General features: G+C 35.4%; 2 protein-coding genes, 1 long non-coding RNA gene and 1 pseudogene across 3 annotated transcripts; 2 read left to right on the top strand and 2 right to left on the bottom strand.

The window, feature by feature from the left end:
• Positions 1 to 1,112: 1,112 nt before the first annotated feature.
• On the bottom strand, positions 1,113 to 10,886 carry LOC142522688 (uncharacterized). Its single transcript, XR_012814513.1, has 3 exons — positions 10,753 to 10,886; positions 8,004 to 8,927; positions 1,113 to 1,462 (listed from the first exon to the last, which is right to left on the bottom strand). It is a non-coding gene; the product is annotated as an uncharacterized LOC142522688 (long non-coding RNA).
• On the top strand, positions 8,251 to 12,479 carry LOC142522613 (endo-1,4-beta-xylanase 1-like; annotated as a pseudogene).
• Positions 12,480 to 12,817: 338 nt separating this feature from the next.
• On the bottom strand, positions 12,818 to 15,379 carry LOC142522537 (putative pectinesterase/pectinesterase inhibitor 51). Its single transcript, XM_075626024.1, has 2 exons — positions 14,196 to 15,379; positions 12,818 to 13,681 (listed from the first exon to the last, which is right to left on the bottom strand). Exons 1-2 carry the CDS (start codon positions 15,259 to 15,261, stop codon positions 12,993 to 12,995), a joined length of 1,755 nt encoding a protein of 584 aa, XP_075482139.1. The 5' UTR covers positions 15,262 to 15,379; the 3' UTR covers positions 12,818 to 12,992.
• A 3,638-nt stretch (positions 15,380 to 19,017) lies between these two features.
• On the top strand, positions 19,018 to 21,271 carry LOC142516397 (zinc finger CCCH domain-containing protein 36-like). Its single transcript, XM_075619856.1, has 3 exons — positions 19,018 to 19,405; positions 19,788 to 20,153; positions 21,046 to 21,271. The coding sequence occupies exons 1-3, from the start codon at positions 19,286 to 19,288 to the stop codon at positions 21,064 to 21,066; spliced, it is 507 nt and encodes a 168-aa protein (XP_075475971.1). The 5' UTR covers positions 19,018 to 19,285; the 3' UTR covers positions 21,067 to 21,271.
• Positions 21,272 to 21,586: the final 315 nt, after the last annotated feature.

Here is a 21,586-nt window from a genome sequence, read left to right as displayed (position 1 = left end):
ACAGTTGAGTCTATCAATTAAGGCTTGCTTAATTCCGTTTAACCGAAACCTGACCGTTTTGAGTGGTCTAGTCACAAATAATATAATAATAATAATACTAATTTTGATAGTTAATGGCTGAATCGAAGGTAACTTAATTGAAAATAAAAACTTGGAGATTCCTCCTATGGAAAGAAATCAAAGAATTACAAGAATATATATAAAGAAAGTTGTCAAAATTTTTAAAAAAGATGAAAAAGTCTGGAACACACTTTCAACCAAATATTAAAGACAACAATTCTATACAATCCGGCCAATAATTTATATAAATCACACAAAATATTAATTATATATTAAATTATTTATAAACCATATAAAATAAAATTACAAAATATGAGAAAAGTGGTATGTTTATAATTGATGAAATGAATAATTATTATCCTAATAAAAACTTAAATGAGTCGTGTATTACAAAATCCGTTACCCGATTCATACCCATTTAACAATACTCAAACCCAACACAAATGAGTTGGATTTGGATTGAGTATCCATTCTACCAGTATCTATCTGTTTTCCTAATAATATATATCTTTGATTTGAGAAAGAGAATGGATCTGTGAAAAACCCAATAAAGAATGAGATTTATAGGTTATGTTTTAATTTTTATTATATTTATTTTTTTAATTTTTTTAAAAAAGATATGCCAAATATATTAAACATAAGTAGATATCTTGTGAGACGATCTCACGAATTTTTATCTGTGAGACGAGTCAACCCTACCGATATTTACAATAAAAATTTAACCAAAATAAGAAATTCATCTCACAAAATATAATCTTTGAGATGGTCTCACGTAAATTTTTGCATAGAAGCCATCAGACAGACCCTCCATTTGTTTAAGTAACCATGACAAAATATTAAGCCAAGTCGAGAATAGTTGCAGAAGAAATTGAAATGGGAGGAGGAGAGACCCTTCCACACATGGAAACAGCTTCCTGGCCAAAGCGTGGCAGGTTGATTCTTGACTCTCCATCCCTTGATCGAACACGCTTCAAATTGAAGCGTTGAAGCTAATAGTAAACACCAAGAAAGGATTTTGATTAATGAGATCTTACTTATGTGGACATTACCCTTACTTCATTTTAACGGGTAAGATCTTGTCACACGTACAATTTCAAAAAAAAAATCGGTTCTACGCATGCAAGGACAAATCTTGGCAGGTATAATCCATCGATTAAATAAAACTAAAACCTGTCAAAATCTCTTATTTCAATTCAACCTTACAATCAAACCTCAACCGCAATTCAAAGCATCGATAGCCATCCGCGTTGACTTATCTTCGAATGGAAAGTTTGATTCTTGGGATTCAGATTTAGTTTCTTTAATCCCAGAAATGGACGAGATTATGGTCATATTTTGTTGGGATACAGCAAATGTAATCAAGAAGGCAGCATTTTGATTGGTAGGTTTCTATGGTCCTGTACTTGCCTTAAATTGTAAGTAAAATGGCTCGAAAGGAAGACGTACCGTGTAGAAGTTGGCGATGGGCAAGAAGCCTACAATTTTTGACGAAAAATTACGTACGCCGACTCAACTTCAGAAACTGAGATGCGTATACCATTATTCCTTTGAGAATAATGCTCCCAAATTTTCTCGTTGATGGTATGAGATGCCTATAAATAGAGACGACTGAGGTCCCTAAGCACACACACCTCATAAGAAAAATACACCATCTAAAGAGAGCGTGCAATGCTTAGAAGGCTTCAACCGAGAGGAAAAGCTGAGAAATCAAAATTTTCAATGGCCAGAGGTAACACTCGATCCGCTTCCGCATATAGTTTTATCATGTTTATATATGTGCAGAAACATGATTTTTAAGAAAAATTCTAACATTTGGTATCAGAGCAACTTTCCTCTGCCTTGAAAATTTTGGGAATTTTTCATAAACTTTCAGAAATCAATTTCTGAAAGTTTACGTAAAATGAAAGTTTGGATATAATTAAGAATCTTACCTGTAAATTTGTTCTCGGTTGCACCTTAAACTTCTTCCTTGAAATCTTAAAAATTGGAGATTTGATTTTTTTAAATTTTCTGAGGAGAAATGAAATAAGCAATTGAAAGAAAATTATCCGAAGGAGAGAGCTTAAAGAAGATAAACAACCTGTCTGAAACAATCATGTACATGCATTGTGATAAATTATTAAGCGGATGGATTGATTAGATTCCCACGAGACCCACACATTTAAATCATTCTTTCAATTGTCGATAATGAATTGTCGAATTAAATGATGTGGGCTCCACATTTATTATTATTATTATTTTAAATAATAATAATAATAATAAATAAAATTATTGCGGGACCCACATAAAATGATTGCTTGCAATTTTTGGTTAATATATATTATATATATATATTATTATTTTTAATAATAATAATAATAAATAAATAATTAATGTGTAATTAAGTTATATATATAAATCAGTATATATATAGCATTTGGTTAAATAATTTGTACACATTAAAATAATTTTAAAGTTCGACGTAATTTCTAATACATGTTTATAAATTATTTTTGCATGTTATATAAAATGTCAAATATTATGGATAAGTGTTTGATGTGTACATGCAAATTTAATATTATGGTTGCATTTAATGCAAATAATATTGAAAAATAATTGGTACATCAATATTCACGTTATGTTCATATTAAATTATATTAAATTATTTATAATTTGAAATGAACATATTAAGTAAGATGTGAATATAATATTAAAAAATTAAAATATTTCAGATATTCACAAATGAACAAAGAATCCTCACTTTATCATTAATCTGATAAAAGAGAAAAACTGATGAGGAGTCCACATTTTCTCGTAAACGTGATCCTCACTTTATCACTACTCTGATTGAAGAGAAAAACTGATGGGGAAAGTATTTGTTCATATTAAGTAAAAATGTGAATATAAAGATATTAAACGAAAAATTTTGGCTTATAAAGATTCAAATAAATGAGGGTAATTAAAGTGAATAATAATTATAAGGTGACGTAAGAAAATATGATCTGAGGAAGTTCTTCATAGATCGGTTTAAACTGCCTTGACTAGCCACTGGTCTCCTTAAGGAACGTTGCTCTGTCTAGGAGTTAGGTATTTAAAGGGCCTTAGCCCTACCTATCTTTCCTGGGAGCGCTCTTGGAAAGTGTTGATTGCGAAATAATTATTATATAAAGCATTAAGTAAAGCCAAAATTTTGTCCGGTGAACCGTATAATTTTAAATAATTGAGGAATAGCTACAGCATCCTTAATTATGAAAAATTATGCATTAAGTGGGTTTGGATCACATAATGGACATCAATTGTAATTAATTATATAAACATAATAAAATTTACCCCCCATGGATTTTTATTATATTTATATAACTAATTAGGTTAAAATATCAAATTATATTTTCTTAATTTACCCACAGGAGTTAAGGAAAATACATTTTGATAGTTTTACCATAAAGTTACAGAAAAATCTTATTGAATTAAAATTTTAGCCCACATGCAAATTTTATGTCACTGGATTTTTATAACATGAATTACATTGGTAAAACATGATATTGTCTCAAAATTTTAAGCATATGATATTTTGTGCGGTTATGCAACCTGCGAGTTTTTCTGATATGAAATGTGACATTCCCGAATTAAAGGGCGATAATTATAAAATATGGAAAGAAAGAATTCTTCTTCAATTGGGGTTGATGGATATTGATTATGCTATACGGAAAGATGAACCATTTGCTATTACTGAAAACAGCAATCCGGATGATGTTGATCTTTATGAAAAATGGGAGCGATTTAATCGACTCTGCGTAATGTTCATAAAGACCAAAATCTCTGCTGGTATGCGTGGTTCTGTCGATCAGCATAATAATGTCAGAGAATTACTAAAGGCTATTGATGAACAATTTCAGTCTTCAGATAAGGCACTTGCTAGCACCTTAATTATGGAATTCTCTTCATTAAGGCTTGCCAGTGTGAGAGGTGTGCGAGAGCACATAATGAAAATGCGGGACATAGCGGCTCGGCTCAAGACACTTGAAGTGGAAATGTCTGAGACTTTTCTTGTGCACTACATTTTATGCACTCTTCCACAGCAATATGGACCCTTCAAAATTTCTTACAACACACATAAGGATAAATGGTCAATTAATGAATTAATGACCATGTGTGTTCAAGAGGAAGGAAGGTTGTTGATGGAAACAAATGATAATGTCTTTATGACCACACAAGGAAAGTATAAAAAGCAAGCCAAAGTCAAGGGTAAAGGGAAAGGAATAATTACACCCCAACCTGACATCAAGAAAGAATCCAAGTGTTTCTTCTGTAAAAAAACGGGACACATTAAGAAGGATTGCAATAAATTTAAGGACTGGCTTGAAAAGAAAGGTATTCCTATTTCATTTGTCTGTTATAAATCTAATATGGTTAATATGAATTATAACACATGGTGGATTGATTCTGATTCTACAATCCATATTACAAATACCTTGCAGGGTATGCAAAACCTAAGGAAGCCAATAGAAAATGAACGGAGCATCTATTCAGGAAACAAGATGTCTTCGCATGTGGAGGCTATTGGGACTTGCTGCCTAGTATTAAATAGTGGTTATATTTTAAAATTGGAAAAGACCTTTTATGTTCCTAGTTTTTCTAGGAATTTAATTTCAGTTTCAAAACTTGTACCCCTTGGTTATTCATTTCAGTTTTTGGATAAATCAATAAATTTGTTTTATAAATCAAATCTTATTGGAAATGGTACAATGGTTGATGGTCTTTTCTCTATTTATTTACAAAATAATAACACCATTATGCATGTTCAAGGAGGTATTAAAAGATGTGTTATAAATGAAGATTCCTCTATATTATGGCACAGAAGATTGGGACACATCTCCAAAGAGAGAATTAAAAGATTAGTAAATGATGGAGTACTCATTACTTTAGATTTTACTGATTTTGAGACTTGTGTGGACTGCATAAAGGGAAAGCAGACCAATAAGTCTAAAAAGGGTGCCAAGAGGAGTACATAAATATTAGAAATCATACATTCAGATAATTGTTGTCCAGATATGGACATGCAAAGTCCGAAATATTTCATCTCTTTCATTGATGATTACTCACGATACATGTATATCTACATGCTTCATAACAAAAACGAAGCACTTGAAGCCTTTAAGGTTTTTAAGGCTGAAGTGGAGAAGCAATGTGTAAAACATATTAAGATCGTGAGAACTGATAGAGGTGGACAATATTACGGTAGATACACTGAGAATGGACAAGCACCTGGTCCGTTTGCGAAGTTTCTCCAAGAACATGGGATTGTTGCCCAATATACTATGCCTGGTTCTCCGGACCAAAATGACGTAGCTGAGAGAAGAAACCGAACATTATTGGACATGGTGAGGAGCATGTTTAGTAGCTCTAAACTTCCTAAATCCTTGTGGACTGAAGCTCTTAAGACAACTGTGTATATATTAAACCGAGTTCCAACTAAGGCTGTCCCAAAGACGCCATTTGAGTTATTTAAAGGTTGGAAACCGAGTTTGCAACATATACGCGTTTGGGGTTGTCCTTCTGAAATAAGAGTTTACAACCCACATGAAAAGAAACTGGACCCAAGAACTATAAGTGGGTATTTCATTGGGTATGCCGAAAAATCCAAAGGGTACAGATTCTATTGTCCATCTCACAACACTTAGAATTGTGGAATCAAGAAATGCAAAGTTTCTTGAAAATGATTTGATTAGTGGGAGTGATAATTCGAAAGACATAGTTCTTGAGAATGATCACATTAATGAACAACCCTCTTATTCAAATGATAGATTGGTCGTTATTCACACCCCTCAAGACCAAATGGGTGTTAGACAACCAGTTACTGAAGTTCCACAAATTGCTGATGAAAATCCAGTAGATCAAGTTGTTAATGAAGAACAACAAGAAATTGTTGATCAACCAAACAACCTAAGGAGATCTACTAGAATAAGAAGATCAGCTATATCTAGTGATTATGTTGTGTATTTACAAGAATCGGATTTTAACATTGGAGCCGAAAATGATCCTGAAACGTTTTCACAAGCCATGAGTTGTAATGAGTCAAAACTATGGTTTAATGCTATGAAAGAAGAGATGAATTCTATGGCAGTTAATGGAGTCTGGGATCTTGTTCAGTTGCCCGATAGTGTAAAAGCCATTGGATGTAAAAGGGTCTTCAAAACAAAGAAAGATTCATTAGGCAACATTGAAAGGTATAAAGCAAGACTCGTAGCTAAAGGATTCACTCAGCAGGAAGGAATCGACTACAAGGAGACTTTTTCTCCTATATCTAAGAAAGATTCTCTTCGTATCATTCTAACATTAGTTGCACATTTTGACTTAGATTTACAACAAATGGATGTGAAAACGGCTTTTCTCAATGGAGAACTAGAGGAAGAGGTTTATATGAAACAACCTGAAGGATTCTTCTCTAGTAATGGTGAGCAATTGGTTTGTAAGCTTAAGAAATCTATATATGGATTGAAACAAGCTTCCCGTCAATGGTATTTAAAATTTCATGATGTTATCTCTTCATTCGGATTCGTTGAGAACCCCATGGATCAATGTATATACCAGAAGATCAGTGGGAGCAAGATTTGTTTCCTTATTCTATATGTAGATGATATATTACTTGCAACCAATGATAATGGTTTGTTATATGAGTTGAAACAATTTCTCTCTAAAAACTTTGATATGAAGGATATGGGCGATGCATCTTATGTCATTGGCATTAAGATACACAGAGACAGAATTCAAGGTATTATAGGTCTGTCTCAAGAAACCTATATAAACAAAGTTTTAGAGAAATATCGGATTAAAGATTGTTCACCAAGTATAGCTCCCGTTGTGAAAGGCGATAAATTCAATTTGAGTCAATGCCCAAAGAATGATCTAGAGCGGGAACAAATGAAAAACATTCCTTATGCTTCTGCTGTCGGAAGCTTGATGTATGCTCAGGTTTGCACTAGACCTGACATTGCATTTGTTGTTGGGATGTTGGGAAGATATCAGAGTAATCCAGGTTTAGACCATTGGAAAACTGCAAAGAAAGTAATGAGGTACCTTCAAGGGATCAAAGATTATATGCTTATGTTCAGACGAACTGAGAATTTGGAAGTAATTGGCTACTCTGATTCAGACTACGCTGGCTGCATTGATTCAAGAAAATCCACTTCAGGATATATTTTTATGCTAGCTGGTGGAGCTGTATCTTGGAGAAGTGCAAAACAGACATTGACTGCTACTTCCACTATGGAAGCTGAGTTTGTATCTTGTTTTGAGGCAACCTCACATGTTGTATGGTTGAAGAGTTTCATTTCAGGGCTTATAATTATGGATTCTATATCTAGGCCATTAAGAATATATTGTGACAATTCAGCTGCTGTTTTTATGGCTAAAAATAACAAAAGTGGTAGTCGAAGCAAGCACATCGACATTAAGTATTTAGCCATAAGAGAACGTGTTAAAGATAAGAAGTTACTTATCGAGCACATTAGCACTGAATTGATGATTGCAGATCATTTGACTAAGGGCATGCCACCATTGAAATTTAAGGATCATACAGAAAGAATGAGACTTGGTTCCTTTATGTAATATTTGTTGTAAGAACAAATTAATGAAACTATGATGTGATATTTTCTCATATATGTTGTTGTGCACACATTCAGTGATTCAAGAAATATCAATAAAGTTGGACCTCGAATAAACATTGAGTTTATTCATTAAGTTATACAGATTTGAGAGACATAATGCATTGTAATACATGGAATATAATATTCGTTTTAAGATGACCTATCGCCATGATTTATGTATTTTATTTTCTCCTATGGTAAATGATATATATGAGCCAAGTGGGAGAATGTAAATAAAATGGCTCATATCAGAAAAGAAGACGTACCGTGTAGGAGTTGACGACCGCGCCTACAATTTTTGACGAAATACTTGCGTACGCCGACTCAATTTTTCACGGAAAATTCACGTAGGTATATAATTGGCAAGTTCTTGAAATTGCTGCCTCGAGAATCGAGCTTTGAATCGTAGCCCACGATCACAGGTACCTCTGTTGCCTCGACGATTTCTTAGAAATGTGTTTTGCACAAATTTGTGCGGAAGTACACGAAAATTATGAAGCCCATTTGAGATTTCTTTGATGTAGACTCTTTTCATTTGATTTTTTGTTTTTGTTTTCCTCTTTAAGGATCAAGAGAGAATATGGAGATGCGATCCACTAGCAATGTCAATAGTAACTTTAAGTCCGAGGTGATTAAGTTGTTCAATTTTGCAACTTTTGGTGGTTTTATTTTTGGTTTTATATGTTTGGTTGTTGCGTCATTCTTGGACGTAGTTAGCTACTCTTTCATTGATTTAGCTCCACAAGAAGAAGCAATCCTCTGCCATTTATACTTGACCGACTTGGCCTTCATTTGTTTCAGTATTTTATCATCTTTTTTCTTTTTTCAATTCTACATATTTCCTTACCTGTTTTGCTTTTGGGAGATCAGTTCTTGATGGTTGAGTTTGATATCAACTGGAAAGCTCTGGGATTTGTATGGTCAAATTTCGAAATGATTATTAGGATTTAGGAAATTCAAACTTGTGGGGCATTGCAAGATCTTTTGCTCTGAATCATAATATGTGAATTTGGTGTTTGATAAGGGTCAGGAGCCAGTCAATGCATTTTGAAGCCTACGAAATGTCCTAAAGTTAGAAAATAATGGAGCTTTCTTGTTAGAAATGGTGTGATGTGATGATTTTGAGGTTTTATTTTTCTCATTGTGTTGCAGCTTCATCATAGTTTTTTTTCTTGAAACAGAGTGAATTTATCTAAACAATCTGTTTTGTTCACTTAACAAATTTCTATTACTGTAAACAAGCTTGTGTCACTTTCATGAATCAAATTTGAAATCCAGCAGAATTTGAACAAGGAGTTGAAGGATTCAATCAGCACACCTGCAGCCAATATCATACATAACCATGATTTTTCTGGAGGACTTCATTTATGGCGTCCTAATTGCTGCAATTCCTTTGTTGTTTCGTCAGAATCCGGTTACCATGAAGGATTATCAACAAGTTGAGTGGCAGTTTTGCCGTTGTCACAAACCGGAAAGAATGCTGGCATGGCTTGGAGCAAGACATCACCAGCAGAGTTTCTGCGGGATCTAACTACATGGTTTGTGCTTGGGTTGGAATATCAGGGGCTGTTCAAGGTGTTGCTGATGTCTTGGCCACTCTGAAACTAGAAAATCAGGATTCATCAGTTAGTTATTTGTTTATTGGAAGGTATCTTTTTGTCTTGTTGGATGGTATTTTTTCTTGAGGAAGCTATTCCCAATTTGCATCTACATAGTGAACCATGGAAACCTAACTCGTGGGGTCGGTGACAGCCTTCAAATAAAAAAATTCAATTTCATCTATATGTATTTTTCTTTAATTTTTCAAGATATAATGTTTGCTCCCCAGTTTCTCACTCTTTTAGTGCATTATCCGTATAGTTTTACAACTGGTTCCCTCCCGACCTTTGCAGAACTTCTGCTTCAACTGAACGATGGGAGAAGGTCGAAGGTACATTTTGTCTGTTGACGATGCCTCAAAGGGTCACATTTTATTTGGAAGGGGCTTCATCTTGACCTACTCATAAGATCTGTACAGGTCTCCTGCCCCAGTTCCAATCAATGTGAGGTATGTTGTGCAGAAAGTAATACATTCTCATGCAGCTTTTTAACTATTTCTTTGTGAAATGGTGTCAGGGAAAATAAGCATCATTCTTGCATGGAAATTGAGAAGTATAATAAAGAATATGTTTGTAATTTTCTGTTGCTTGTATATTTTTCATGTGGTCTTGCTTGTTTTCATCGGATAGAGTCAAAGCACTGGATCTTTGTCAGACGGTGATGAGAACATCGTACAGAACCCGACATTTGATGATGGACTAAGCAACTGGTCTGGAAGAGGTTGTAAGATTGTAGTGCATGATTCTATTGCTGACGGGAAAGTTCTTCCCATGTCTGGAAACTTTTTTGCTTCAACTGGCAGGTCGAACTCAGAACTGGAATGGGATTCAACAAAAGATTACTGGGAGAGTACAGCGGAAGCTTGCGTGTGAGGTTGTGGCTACAGTTCGAATATTAGGGTAATAACATCACCAGTGCAAATGTTAGAGCCACTCTGTGGGTTCAGGCAGCAAATCTCCCTGAACAGTATATAGGGATTGGCAGGTTAGTTTTGTCCCATCTTATTTTATAGTTGAGATGGCTTTCTTTAAACAAGATAGAATGGTTATGCAGGTGTATTTTGAATTTAATATCATTTAACATGATACTGAACTTCCGTCATTGCTATTGTGTTGCAACGACTAACGAGTATATAATATGATTTTATGAATCTATTTTTCGTGTAGTGTGCAGGCAACGGATAAAGGCTGGGTGCAGCTGCAAGGAAAATTCCTTCTAAACGGCATTCCCTCACGACTAATTATTGTTTTAGAAGGACCACCTCCTGGCACTGATATCCTCCTCAATAATGTAATAGTAAAGCACACTGCCAAAGCTCCACCTGCATCTCCACCAGTCATTGAGGTTGTTAAATCAGTAATTGGGAGCGCCTGAAATATTTACTAGAGTTGCTTAATTTTCTTAAACTAAATTTCATTATTTTTTTGAGAATGCTGCTTATGGGGTCAATAATATTGCCAATAGCAACCTTAGTGACAGCACCAGCGGATGGTTTCCCCTTGGAAATTGAACTCTCAGTGTTGGAAATGGTTCACCACATATTATTCCTTCCATGGCTATAGATTCCCTTGGAGCCCATGAGCCTTTAAGTGGTCGCTACATTCTTGTAACCAACCGTACTCAAACATGGATGGGCCCAGCTCAGATGATAACAGATAAACTTAAACTATATTTGACATATCAAGTGTCGGCTTGGATTCGAATAGGCGCTGGGGTAACTAGACCACAGAATGTTAACGTTGCTCTTGGTGTTGACAGTCAATGGGTAAATGGTGGCCAAGTCGAGATTAGTGATGATAAATGGCATGAAATCTGTGGATCTTTTAAAATCGAGAAGCAACCGGCAAAAGTAATTGTTTATGTCCAAGGTCCTGATGCTGTATCGATTTGATGGTGGCCAGACTTCAAATCTTTCCTGTTGATAGCTATACACCTGAGATTTAAACACCTGAAAACACTAACTGACAAGGTAAGTTGTGAAAGCCTGGTTCTGGATGTTCAATTATTTTACCCAAAGTAAGATTTGCTTTGCTAAATACATGTTTATCATGCAGATACGCAAGCGTGATGTTACCTTAAACTTTATTGCATCCGAGTCGAGCTGTCTGATTGGTGCCTTTGTGAAAATCAGACAGACACAAAACAGTTTCCCCATTGGATCATGCATGGAGAGATCAAACATCGAAAACGAAGATTTTGTCTAATTCTTTTCCAAAAACTTTAATTGGGCCGTCTTTGGAAACGATTTGAAGTGGTACTGGACTGAGCGGCAGAGAAAAAACAAAGATGCTGATGATATGCTAAACTTCTGCACAAGCCGGAACATTCAACTTCGTGGGCACTGCATCTTTTGGGAAGTTGAGGATGCAGTTCAATCGTGGATATGTTCTTTGAGCCAAGACGACATGATGTCAGCTGTTCAGAACCGTCTAACCAGTCTTCCGAACCGATACAAGGGTAAATTCAAGCACTATGATGTGAACAATGAAATGCTGCATGGTTCCTTCTTCCAAGAATATTTAGGAAAAGATATCAGAGCCAACATGTTCAAGATTGCAAATCAACTTGACTCCTCTGCCACCCTTTTTGTCAACGATTACCGCATCGAAGATGGCTGTGATACACGATCGTCCCCAGAGAAATACATTCAACACATTCTTGATCTCCAAGAACAAGGAGCACCTGTTGGGAGGAATAGGCCTACAGGGGCACATAGAGAATCCAATTGGTCCCATAGTTTGTTCTGCACTCGATAAGTTGGGTATTCTTGGCCTTCCAATCTGGTTCACAGAAGTCGACATCTCTTCAGACAACAAGTGGTACCTTGCACTCAAGCAAGAATGGCTGACTCGTGCTCATGGACATGTTAATGAACAAGGTGAATTCGAGTTTAGAGGATTCCCCGGTTCGTACGAAGTCAACCTCATTTCAGTTTCTCGAAAGAAACTGGCATCTAACAAATTTGTGGTTGATCAAGACCTTGATCCAGCTGTAATATCCATAAATTTATAGTTGTCAATGACTTATGCTTCACACTGACTAAATTAAAGGGATTAATAAACTTGTCTGTCCAAATAGACGATGAAGATTATATAAATGAAATAGTACTGTGTTGGTGACTTGTGGAAATGTGATGGTGATTATATAATTGCTGTTTCTTGTGTTTCTGCGATCGTTACACGTTCAAGACATTAATAGATGGACGGCTGTGATCCTAGCTATTATTCGCTATGTTTGAATTTGAGCTCGAATTATGAGTTAACTCTTGGATTATTTTCCAAGCTCTTGAGTTTCGTCAAATGCATCTATGAAATATTACTCAATATCAAAACTCTTGAAATAGCAAACAATATAATATAATTTCAAGTGAATTGAGTTCAATAAAATTTAAGATATTCAACTTTATGTGCAAAAATACAAAATATTACTCAAATACACTTGAGTATTTTATAATAAAGAAAAAAATTAGCTTCACTAATCATACTTTAATATTCGTACCCATAATTTCCTTTGATTCAACTTACTAATCATACTTTAATATTCGTACCCATAATTTCCTTTGATTCAACTTTCTTGTTTATAACGGAGAATGAATTATGTTTTTGTCGGCTTCTAGCAGTTTTCAAAAAAATTCTGTATCAAAGAGAATATTTCAAGCTCTGTATTTACTTCAGCACTAAATCATCTACATTCTACAAGCTTTGTTAATCAAGAAGACGACGTAGGAATCCACTGATCCCCTTGAATGAAACTCTGGATCGAGTACGAATCCACATGCTTGGCCGGAATTATACTACTCCAATTAACACGTTTCGATGTATCGGATCCAGTCCCGGTATTCTCGAACTCCCCATAATATAGCGTATTCAATGCGAAATCGCCACTCCAAGGCATCCATCCATCCGCTGCGATGAGAGCCTCCAATGTACATCGGATGAAAACCGTCCTCGAATACTCCTTCCATGGCCTGCCGAGGTAATTCTTGTGCACACTGGGTTTACTAGAGTACAAAGCCATGTATGCATCAGTGCCATTGATGATACAGTTTTGAAAAACAAAGCCCGTGGACTGGCCAGGGTCGATTCTACCATGTGCTGTTACAGCATTGTTCTCGCCTTTTTCGGGGTTGAGTTGCCTGGGGGCAACCAGGATGAGGCAGTCATGGAAGAATGCAGCTGATTGTCCGAATATGAAGTCGATGTTGCCTTGGATCCGGCATGATTTGAAGTACTGGCGGAGTGAGTGCGCGTAGAGGGTGTCTTGATTGCCGATGAATTCGCAGTTTTCGAGGATGGAGAGGTCGCTATCCGATCGGAATGCTACTGCTTGATGAGCATCAGGGCCTGCTGTGTTTTGGATTGTGAGATTAGCTGCCATGAATCCATCACCCAGAATTCCTGCATGCATAGCACTTCAAAAGTTAAAACAGTATTATTATCCTCCAAAGGGATGGTAGTGCTGTAATAATCAAATTAAATACTTTATATATAACCACAAAAATACATAGACTATTTTCGGCGGACACATATCATCACCCAATGGTAAAGAACTAAATATTTTCACAATTTTTATTTTATTCATTTTTTTATTATAATTAGAGCTTGATTTCTGTTAGTTATCCAACGTCAATAAGATAAAATTGTCGAGAATTACATATATAAACTTGAACAATCATATCTTAAGTTAGATTTTGAGGTTGAGTTAGAACAAATTGAGAAGGTGTGTTAGTTGTCCTATTTTCCTGTTGAGATAATTTTGGGTTTGATTTAGATCCACTTCCCCGATATTTAACAATTTCAAATCTTCTATTTCGAGCCAAATTTATTACATAAACAAAATATTTGAATTTTATTTTCGAATTAAAAACAAAATTACTTAAATCAACAGAAAAGCTTATGTCATCAGTCTTACCAACGGTAGCGGATTCGTAGGTGGTCATCCCTGGCTGGCCTACGTTCATGGAACCTGAAATGACCGTTTTGCCCATCCCATCTCCGATGAACACCACGTTCTTCTTCTCCAATGGCACCCGAACCGTTTCCTCGTAAACCCCTTCCTTGATCCGTATCACGAACCATTTACCCGACCCGGAGTCATCGGGTCCTGCATTCACCGCATCCTGTACTGCGTTGTAATCGCACGCCCCGCCTTTACATACCGTCACATCCGCCTTCAGCCCAGGCGGCACCCCGCCCACCAAACCGGAGCCCGAGGTGCCAGACTCGGTTTCCCAGAACCCGTCTCGCTCCGTGTCGGGCGGAGCCCAAGACTCCGTTTGGTCCGCGAAAACGTCGTAATTCGCAATCATTGCTAGCGCATTGCTGGTGGATACAATCAACGAGGAATTGAAGAACGCTAATGTAGGCTGGACGAGGGCCGTGTCGGTGTCGTTCGCGTATAGCTTGAGCCCCGACCAGCAGCCGTACTGGTACGCTAACGCCGCGCTAACCCATGCACGCGCGTCCTTAATACTGCCACCTGCCAACGCGCCGCCCGTCAAGTTCAAACGGTAATCAGAGTAACGCAGAATATCCAGGCAAGTTGTCGCGGCGTAGGACCGGTTCTGGTTCCCCACGGACGCGTCCAGGATATTCTGAACCATACCCCGACCCGTCTCAAGGTTCCGGGAGGAAACCTTCACTGTGGATTGAACAACATCCGCAACCGCCGCGTTCTCGGGGACTGTATTGGAATGGGACACCCACGCTTCGCAAGTTTGCGCGTCACGCGAGGCTTTGCAGGCCTCGCGAATGACATGTACATTATCCGAATGCGGACGGGTGGACAATGGCTGGTGGTTGCGCTGGCGGGAGGCGGCGGAGAGGGTAAAGAACAGAATCGGCAACAAAATCGCGGAACACAAGAGAACAGCCATTGAAATGATGCAGACTTTCCATCTCTGAGATTTCTTGGGATTGTTGGCCGCAAAGGTGGGTGAAGCAGGAGAAGAGTTCACATATTTCTGGTACTGCATCATTGTGGAATTCAACGAAAGATTCTGAAAAGAACGTGACAAATGAAGAAATTTAACAGATATTGTTGGGTGATGCTAACGCTGTCCGAAGAACAATAGTTTGATGTCGATTGGAGTCACGGGTTTGTTGAATGAATTTGGCAGTTTTATGACTTTTGTGGTGGTTGTGCATTAAAAAAGAAAATCCCTTTGAATATAATAAAATCTTATTTCAAAAGAATAATGATATTATAAAATCTATGTTTTCAAAAATCATAAACGCACGTGTTATGTTCATAGTTTACCTTCCGGATTTACTCTTTCAAAGAGAAATACAGATTTGATGTTTTTTCAGAGATTATATAACCAGCGACAGGAATCATAAAAATTAGTGTGGAAGGCAAAGAAGAATTTTTTAATTCAAAAATATGGTTCAAAAAAAAAAAAAAAAAACTAAAACCTATATGAAAACATTTGTAAGTAATCTATGTATGGATAAAGTAAATATCAAATGTGAAAAATAGCTTCACATCCCACACACTAGAGATCTCTATGAGCTAGGCCTTGAAAGAATTTCATATATTCCGTCCTCATATTTATTTATTATATTTATCTCCGTCTTTGTTTCCATCGAATATTCAATTTCATCTGCATCTCTGTATCTATCGAAGAATTAAATATTCATACCTTACCTTACTTTTTGTCGTCAAACATATGTTTATATGTTCAGTTTTAACGGATTAGGTCGGATATGAGTCATTCAAAATTTTAACGGGCCGAGTCTCATATCCTAGTGGATCCAAAATTAAAAAAAACTTGAGATTCACATTCAAAGGAAGCTCAATTTAGGTAATTCTGTATTTTCTTTTCTCCAATATTTATTTGCTAACTTGATTTAGAATTTTAAAATTAAAATGTAACAACAAATGCCTACTTAGTTTTCTGCATGACATAATGTCGAGTATAAAGATTTTTCCATTAGGACAAATCAATTAGCAAATAATATAAAGATTATTATTATTGTATGCTATCCGGTTGTAACTTGTAACATATCTATCGAGCCATTTTCAAGTTATTTTAGCTAACAAGATAACAACCAACTCGACTCATTGTTACGCTCGACGTCGTCCCACTAGCATAACAAAATATTATTAGACACGAATCACATCACACAAATTCAATAAATAAACAAATTAATACCTCTATTAAGCTAAGAAATACGTCCAAAAAAATTTAGACAAAAAATAAAATTGGTTTTAAGAAACCTTTGAAACTGGAAATGAACAAGAAGACCATGAAATCCAACTCAATTTATTTATAAAGTAAAGTGCGTTGATTACATATCTTTGTTTAAGATGCGATAAATTATATAATTTTTGGGATGATTTAGAGTCACAACATTATTTTTTAGAACAAAAACTAAGAATTGAATCAGCAGGAAAAAATTTAATTAATTTGTAATCCAAATATTTAATTACGGCTTTCTGATTTATAAAATTATAAATGGTCAATAAATTCTAGATTTTTTTGTAGATTGTATGTAAAGATTAATAGGCAGATCGTGGATTATCACTGACCATTAATACTCAAATCAATAAAATATCGAACCTAAAGATTTTGTCCTAAATATGAAATCCACCATTTTCAATTTTCAATTTTTTTTTTAAAATAAACATTGATTATAAATCTTTGCCCGAGATATGACATTTAATTTTAATTTATTTTAGTTGAGAATGAATTAGAATGTTTTATGATGAATAATAAAGAATTGTTTTTAACGCATATAAATTATACATTTTCGAGATGATTTAGAGGCAAAAAAAAAAAAAAAAATTTACGGTAAAAAAATTATGTAATTCCAAATTTAATTATAAATATTTTATTTATAAAATTATAAATAAATGGTCAACAATGAAATGATGTCGACAGAATCTGAATGCGATTTCTCAAATTTCATATTTTTTCGAACTATAAATTTTGACAGGGAACTCCTATCTGTCATCTCTTTCACATATTTACAGTCGGATTGGAGTCAGCTTTCTCTGAGTTTTGTGCATGGCGGCTAAGTAATCTTCCCTCGCCCCTTATATTTTCATATCTGTAAGTTAATCTGTGTATGTATTCGCGAGTGTTTTCGAATAGCAGAATGAGCATTCTCATATCCTTTTTTTTTTTCAAGTTTTTTTTGTTGTGATGATTTTGCGGTAAAGTTTTATATTTTCTGTTTTGTTATGGCTTGTTTTCTCCTCCATTTTCACCCTTTTAAATCTTTTCCAGAGATTTTGTGACGATTCGATAAGGTATTAGCATAAAAAGCTTTTCTGTCAAATTTATTTTTGTCATCAACTGATTTACACTACAAGAAAATCGCCACTAAAACCATTGTCGTATGATTTTTTTTTGAGGTCAAAGACAACAATTTTCTAAAAACCGTTGTCTTTGAGCGTTTTTTATGGTCAAATGAACCGTTGTCTTTGAGCGTGTTTTTTGGACAATCGACAATCGTTTTATTAGCGTGTTTTTTGGACAAACAACGGTTCTTTTAAATGGTCGCTATATTCAGCGACGGTTTTGCAAAACCGTCACTAATTTAAAAATTGCGACGTTTTCTTTAAAACCGTCTCTAAATGTAGCGACGATTTTAAATCTGTCGCCAAATATAGCGATAGTTTTAAGCAAAACCGTTGAATTTTTAAATTAGCGACGATTTTAATGAAATTTAGCGACGGTTTTGAACATCGTTGTAAGCAAAACCGTCGCAATTTTTAAATTAGCGACGATTTAATAAACAACCGTCGCAATTAGTGACATTTTTTTAATCGTCGCTAATTGGCTTAAATATCGCGTTTTTGGTCCATTTTCTTCCACACCACTCCACGACACTTAAAATTTTTCTCTATTAGACGATTTTAGTTTCGATTTAGGTTAAATTTTTTCTTTTCAATTTTTGGCAAATTTTTAAGTGTTAGATTATGAATATTGTTAGAATAGTCAGATTGTAAGTTTTTTTAGATTTATTAAATTATTAAAAGTAATTTTTTTTATTTTACTGAAAAACTTAGCGACGGACATCATGAAAAATCGTCGCTAAAAATTAGCAACGGACTTTATGGAAAACCGTCCTAATTAGCGACGGTTTGTTATGATGTCCGTCGCTAAAAAGTTCGTCGCAAATAATAGCAACGACAACAGATTTTATTCGTTGTGGTTGAACGCACTTTCAACAACATCATCAATTACAACAGTTGTAAATTTCCTACGACAACGGATGCCTTTTTGTTGTAGTGTTAGTAATGGGTAGTGATGAGATCTGGTGATTTCTTGGTTATTATTTTTTAAATCCCAAAAATGATTTGTTCTAGCCAACCCATTACTAATAAAGGCGTTGTTGTTCGAAATAAATAGAGTTTAGATTCTTTGTTTCTCTTGAAATCTGCCCATTAATTATTCACGAGATTAAATCAGTTACTACTAATATCATAGCAATGTGAAGCAGTTCAATATCTGCTTTGCTACGATGAGATAAAAGATTAATGGCATAACTCAATAGAGTTGGTGAGGAAATGGACTTCTGATATGGTTTATTTTTTCAGTTATAATCATACTCAATGCAAAATAGTTCATTTTCTATGGCCTGATTGCTCAACTTTGGGATGAAGTTAAAGGAACTGAGTGCTACTACGTTCTACGACCTTGATTTTATTTATGTTTGTTGTTTTCGTTTCCTATTCTTCAATGACTAACGACTCGATTTATCCCAAGTAGAAACCAATTAATGTCCATATCATAAATTCGAGATGGATGGGAGACCAAATATCTCTAGTTATCATGCTGGAGACACATCACTAATGGCCGGGTTGTTGCACGAGTATGCATATTGTGGTGATAGCTGCAATGCTGAAGGATATTTAAATAAAACGTTGGCCGCCAGTTCAGTCATGTGAATATAAAGGCGGTCCGATTTGTCCTCATTGAACAACATATCAGGGCCCTTTCCAAACCATATTGGAAACAAGGGGACCTGCGGAAAGATGCGTACGAAATCATTATGAGGCAAACTATGGATAAGATAATTGAAAGTAAGGAGGCATCTAAATTTCCCAAGACTAAAAGCGACCTCCAGAAATACTTCTCAGCATCAGAAAGGAAGATCATTGAGCTCATACAGGTTCGTGTTGATTATCTTTTACCTTACGATAACCATTGTTCCAATAATGGTATGTATAGTTGGAGACAATGATGATATTTGTTTGCAATTATGCTATAAAGCAAATATTTATGAGGTTCGATGGTATTCTTTCCTATTTCCTTTTTCTAGCAGTGGATCAGTTTTACAAGTTTTAATTTGTTTGCAATCCTCTCGCCCCTAGCACTAGCTAGCTAGCCTAATAATCAAATAAACATGAAGAATATCTTCCTGACAAATCCCTCTCTATTTTTTTCCCCGCTCCTCTCTAGATTCTTGCAATATAATTGGGCCCGCAACATAGAGCTTCTTGGCTCCTATCAACTGCAAACTGACAAGTCCATTTTCAACCTACTTTGAATAGGAATGCTACCGGGCGGCAGATTGTACCTTCATTAAGATCTTCATTGTTGGAGGGAGAAGACTGGAGGAACTGCAAAAGGAAAGTGAGAAGGGAAATGTGGGGGTCGCTGAGGTTGATGAGAGCTCAACGAGTAATAACATTAAGGCGGTCCATTCTTTCAAATTTTTCCGCATTGAGCATATAAGGGACCTTTTGAAACCGTATTGGAAGCAAGGGAATTTGAGCAGAGATGCATACAAAATCATTATGAAGAAATCCATAGATAAGATTATTAGAAGTATCGAGGCATCAAAATTTCCCAAGACTAAAAGCGACCACCAGAAATACCTCTATGCTTCAAACTCGGAGATCTTTGAGCTCATACAGGTTAGTGTTGATCAAGTTTTACGCACCATATCCATTACTTGATAAAAATCATTTCTGTAACCTTTTAAGTACGGGATCCATATACTACACGAAAAATGATTTTTCGCGGCGCGATATCAACGGCGAGCATTAAAGGCATGCTGTGTATAATACTTTCGATGGCGTGCATCCAAGAGTGCGCTATTAATATGATACACCTTATAGAAACAACGACGTGTATTCAATGCACGCCGCAAATACATTTTTTTACTTGTTATTAATGCACACGCGAATACTTTTATTAAAACACGGCATACTTATGATGCAAGCTGCTAACTAATTTATCCTTTAACCATGCTGAATAAATCTTTATACAATAGAATGAGATTTTATTCATCTCGAAGGGTTTATATACAATAGAATCCAACTAATTTATACAAGATGATTAAGATAATTTCTCCTTTAACCATGCTGAATAAATCTTTCCTGACAAAACAAAATATCTTTCAACATAATTGTCTTCAAGATACCCTCATAAGTTAGAGAATAAATATTATCAATTCCCAACATAATTATCTTTTTCTTTAAATGTTTCTGTGAGTTAACGATGACCTTAAATGAATTACTACCATATTATAGCAATGTTAGGCCATCCTATATTTTCCTTCTGCCATGAGATACAAGAGAAATGACATAACTCAATATGAACCTTTGGTCATATCATGGTTTATTTGCTCAATTAAATCATATTCACTACACAACAGTTCATTTTCTGTTGCATGACTAATTACTTAACTTTGAGATGAAATTTAAGGAACTGACAATGCTACTACCATCTTTTTTTTTTAATGTTTGTTTGTTTTTTTTATTTTCATGTTCTTCGATGGTTAATGTTTCAATTTATACATTGTAGAAGCGAAAGACCATACCATAAACTTGATATGAATGGGAGATCAAATACTTCCAGCTTCCATGTCAGAGGCGCAACACATGCCATGAGTTGTCTCACCAACATGCATGTTATGGTGAAAGTTGCAATGTTGAAGGATATTTAAATGAAGCGTTGAGCATGAAAAATAAATATATGAAAGTTGCAATCATGTTACTGGACAATCCAGATATGGGATCCTGTGATTTCGAGTATAATGGCATGCAAAGGAGTCAAGGCCATTATGCTGCGAAAGCTTCGGGATAGGTTTCTCGTGAGACGGTCTCACGAATCTTTATCTGTGAGACGGATCAACATTACCGATATTCACAATAAAAAGCAATACTCTTAGCATAAAAAATAATATTTTTTCATGAATGATCCAAATAAGATATCTGTCTCATAAAATACGACTCGTGAGACTGTCTCACACAAGTTTTTGCCAAAACTTTGATATTCCAGCCCAGATTGTCTGCACTCACAACAAAATATATTTATCAACTAAAATATGTTTATATATATATAT

Source organism: Primulina tabacum, chromosome 1 (genome assembly GCF_025594145.1).
Source record: "Primulina tabacum isolate GXHZ01 chromosome 1, ASM2559414v2, whole genome shotgun sequence".
Classification (NCBI taxonomy): Eukaryota; Viridiplantae; Streptophyta; class Magnoliopsida; order Lamiales; family Gesneriaceae; genus Primulina; species Primulina tabacum.
Note: the sequence above shows the minus strand (reverse complement) of the source record. Positions and strands in the feature narration are given on the sequence as shown.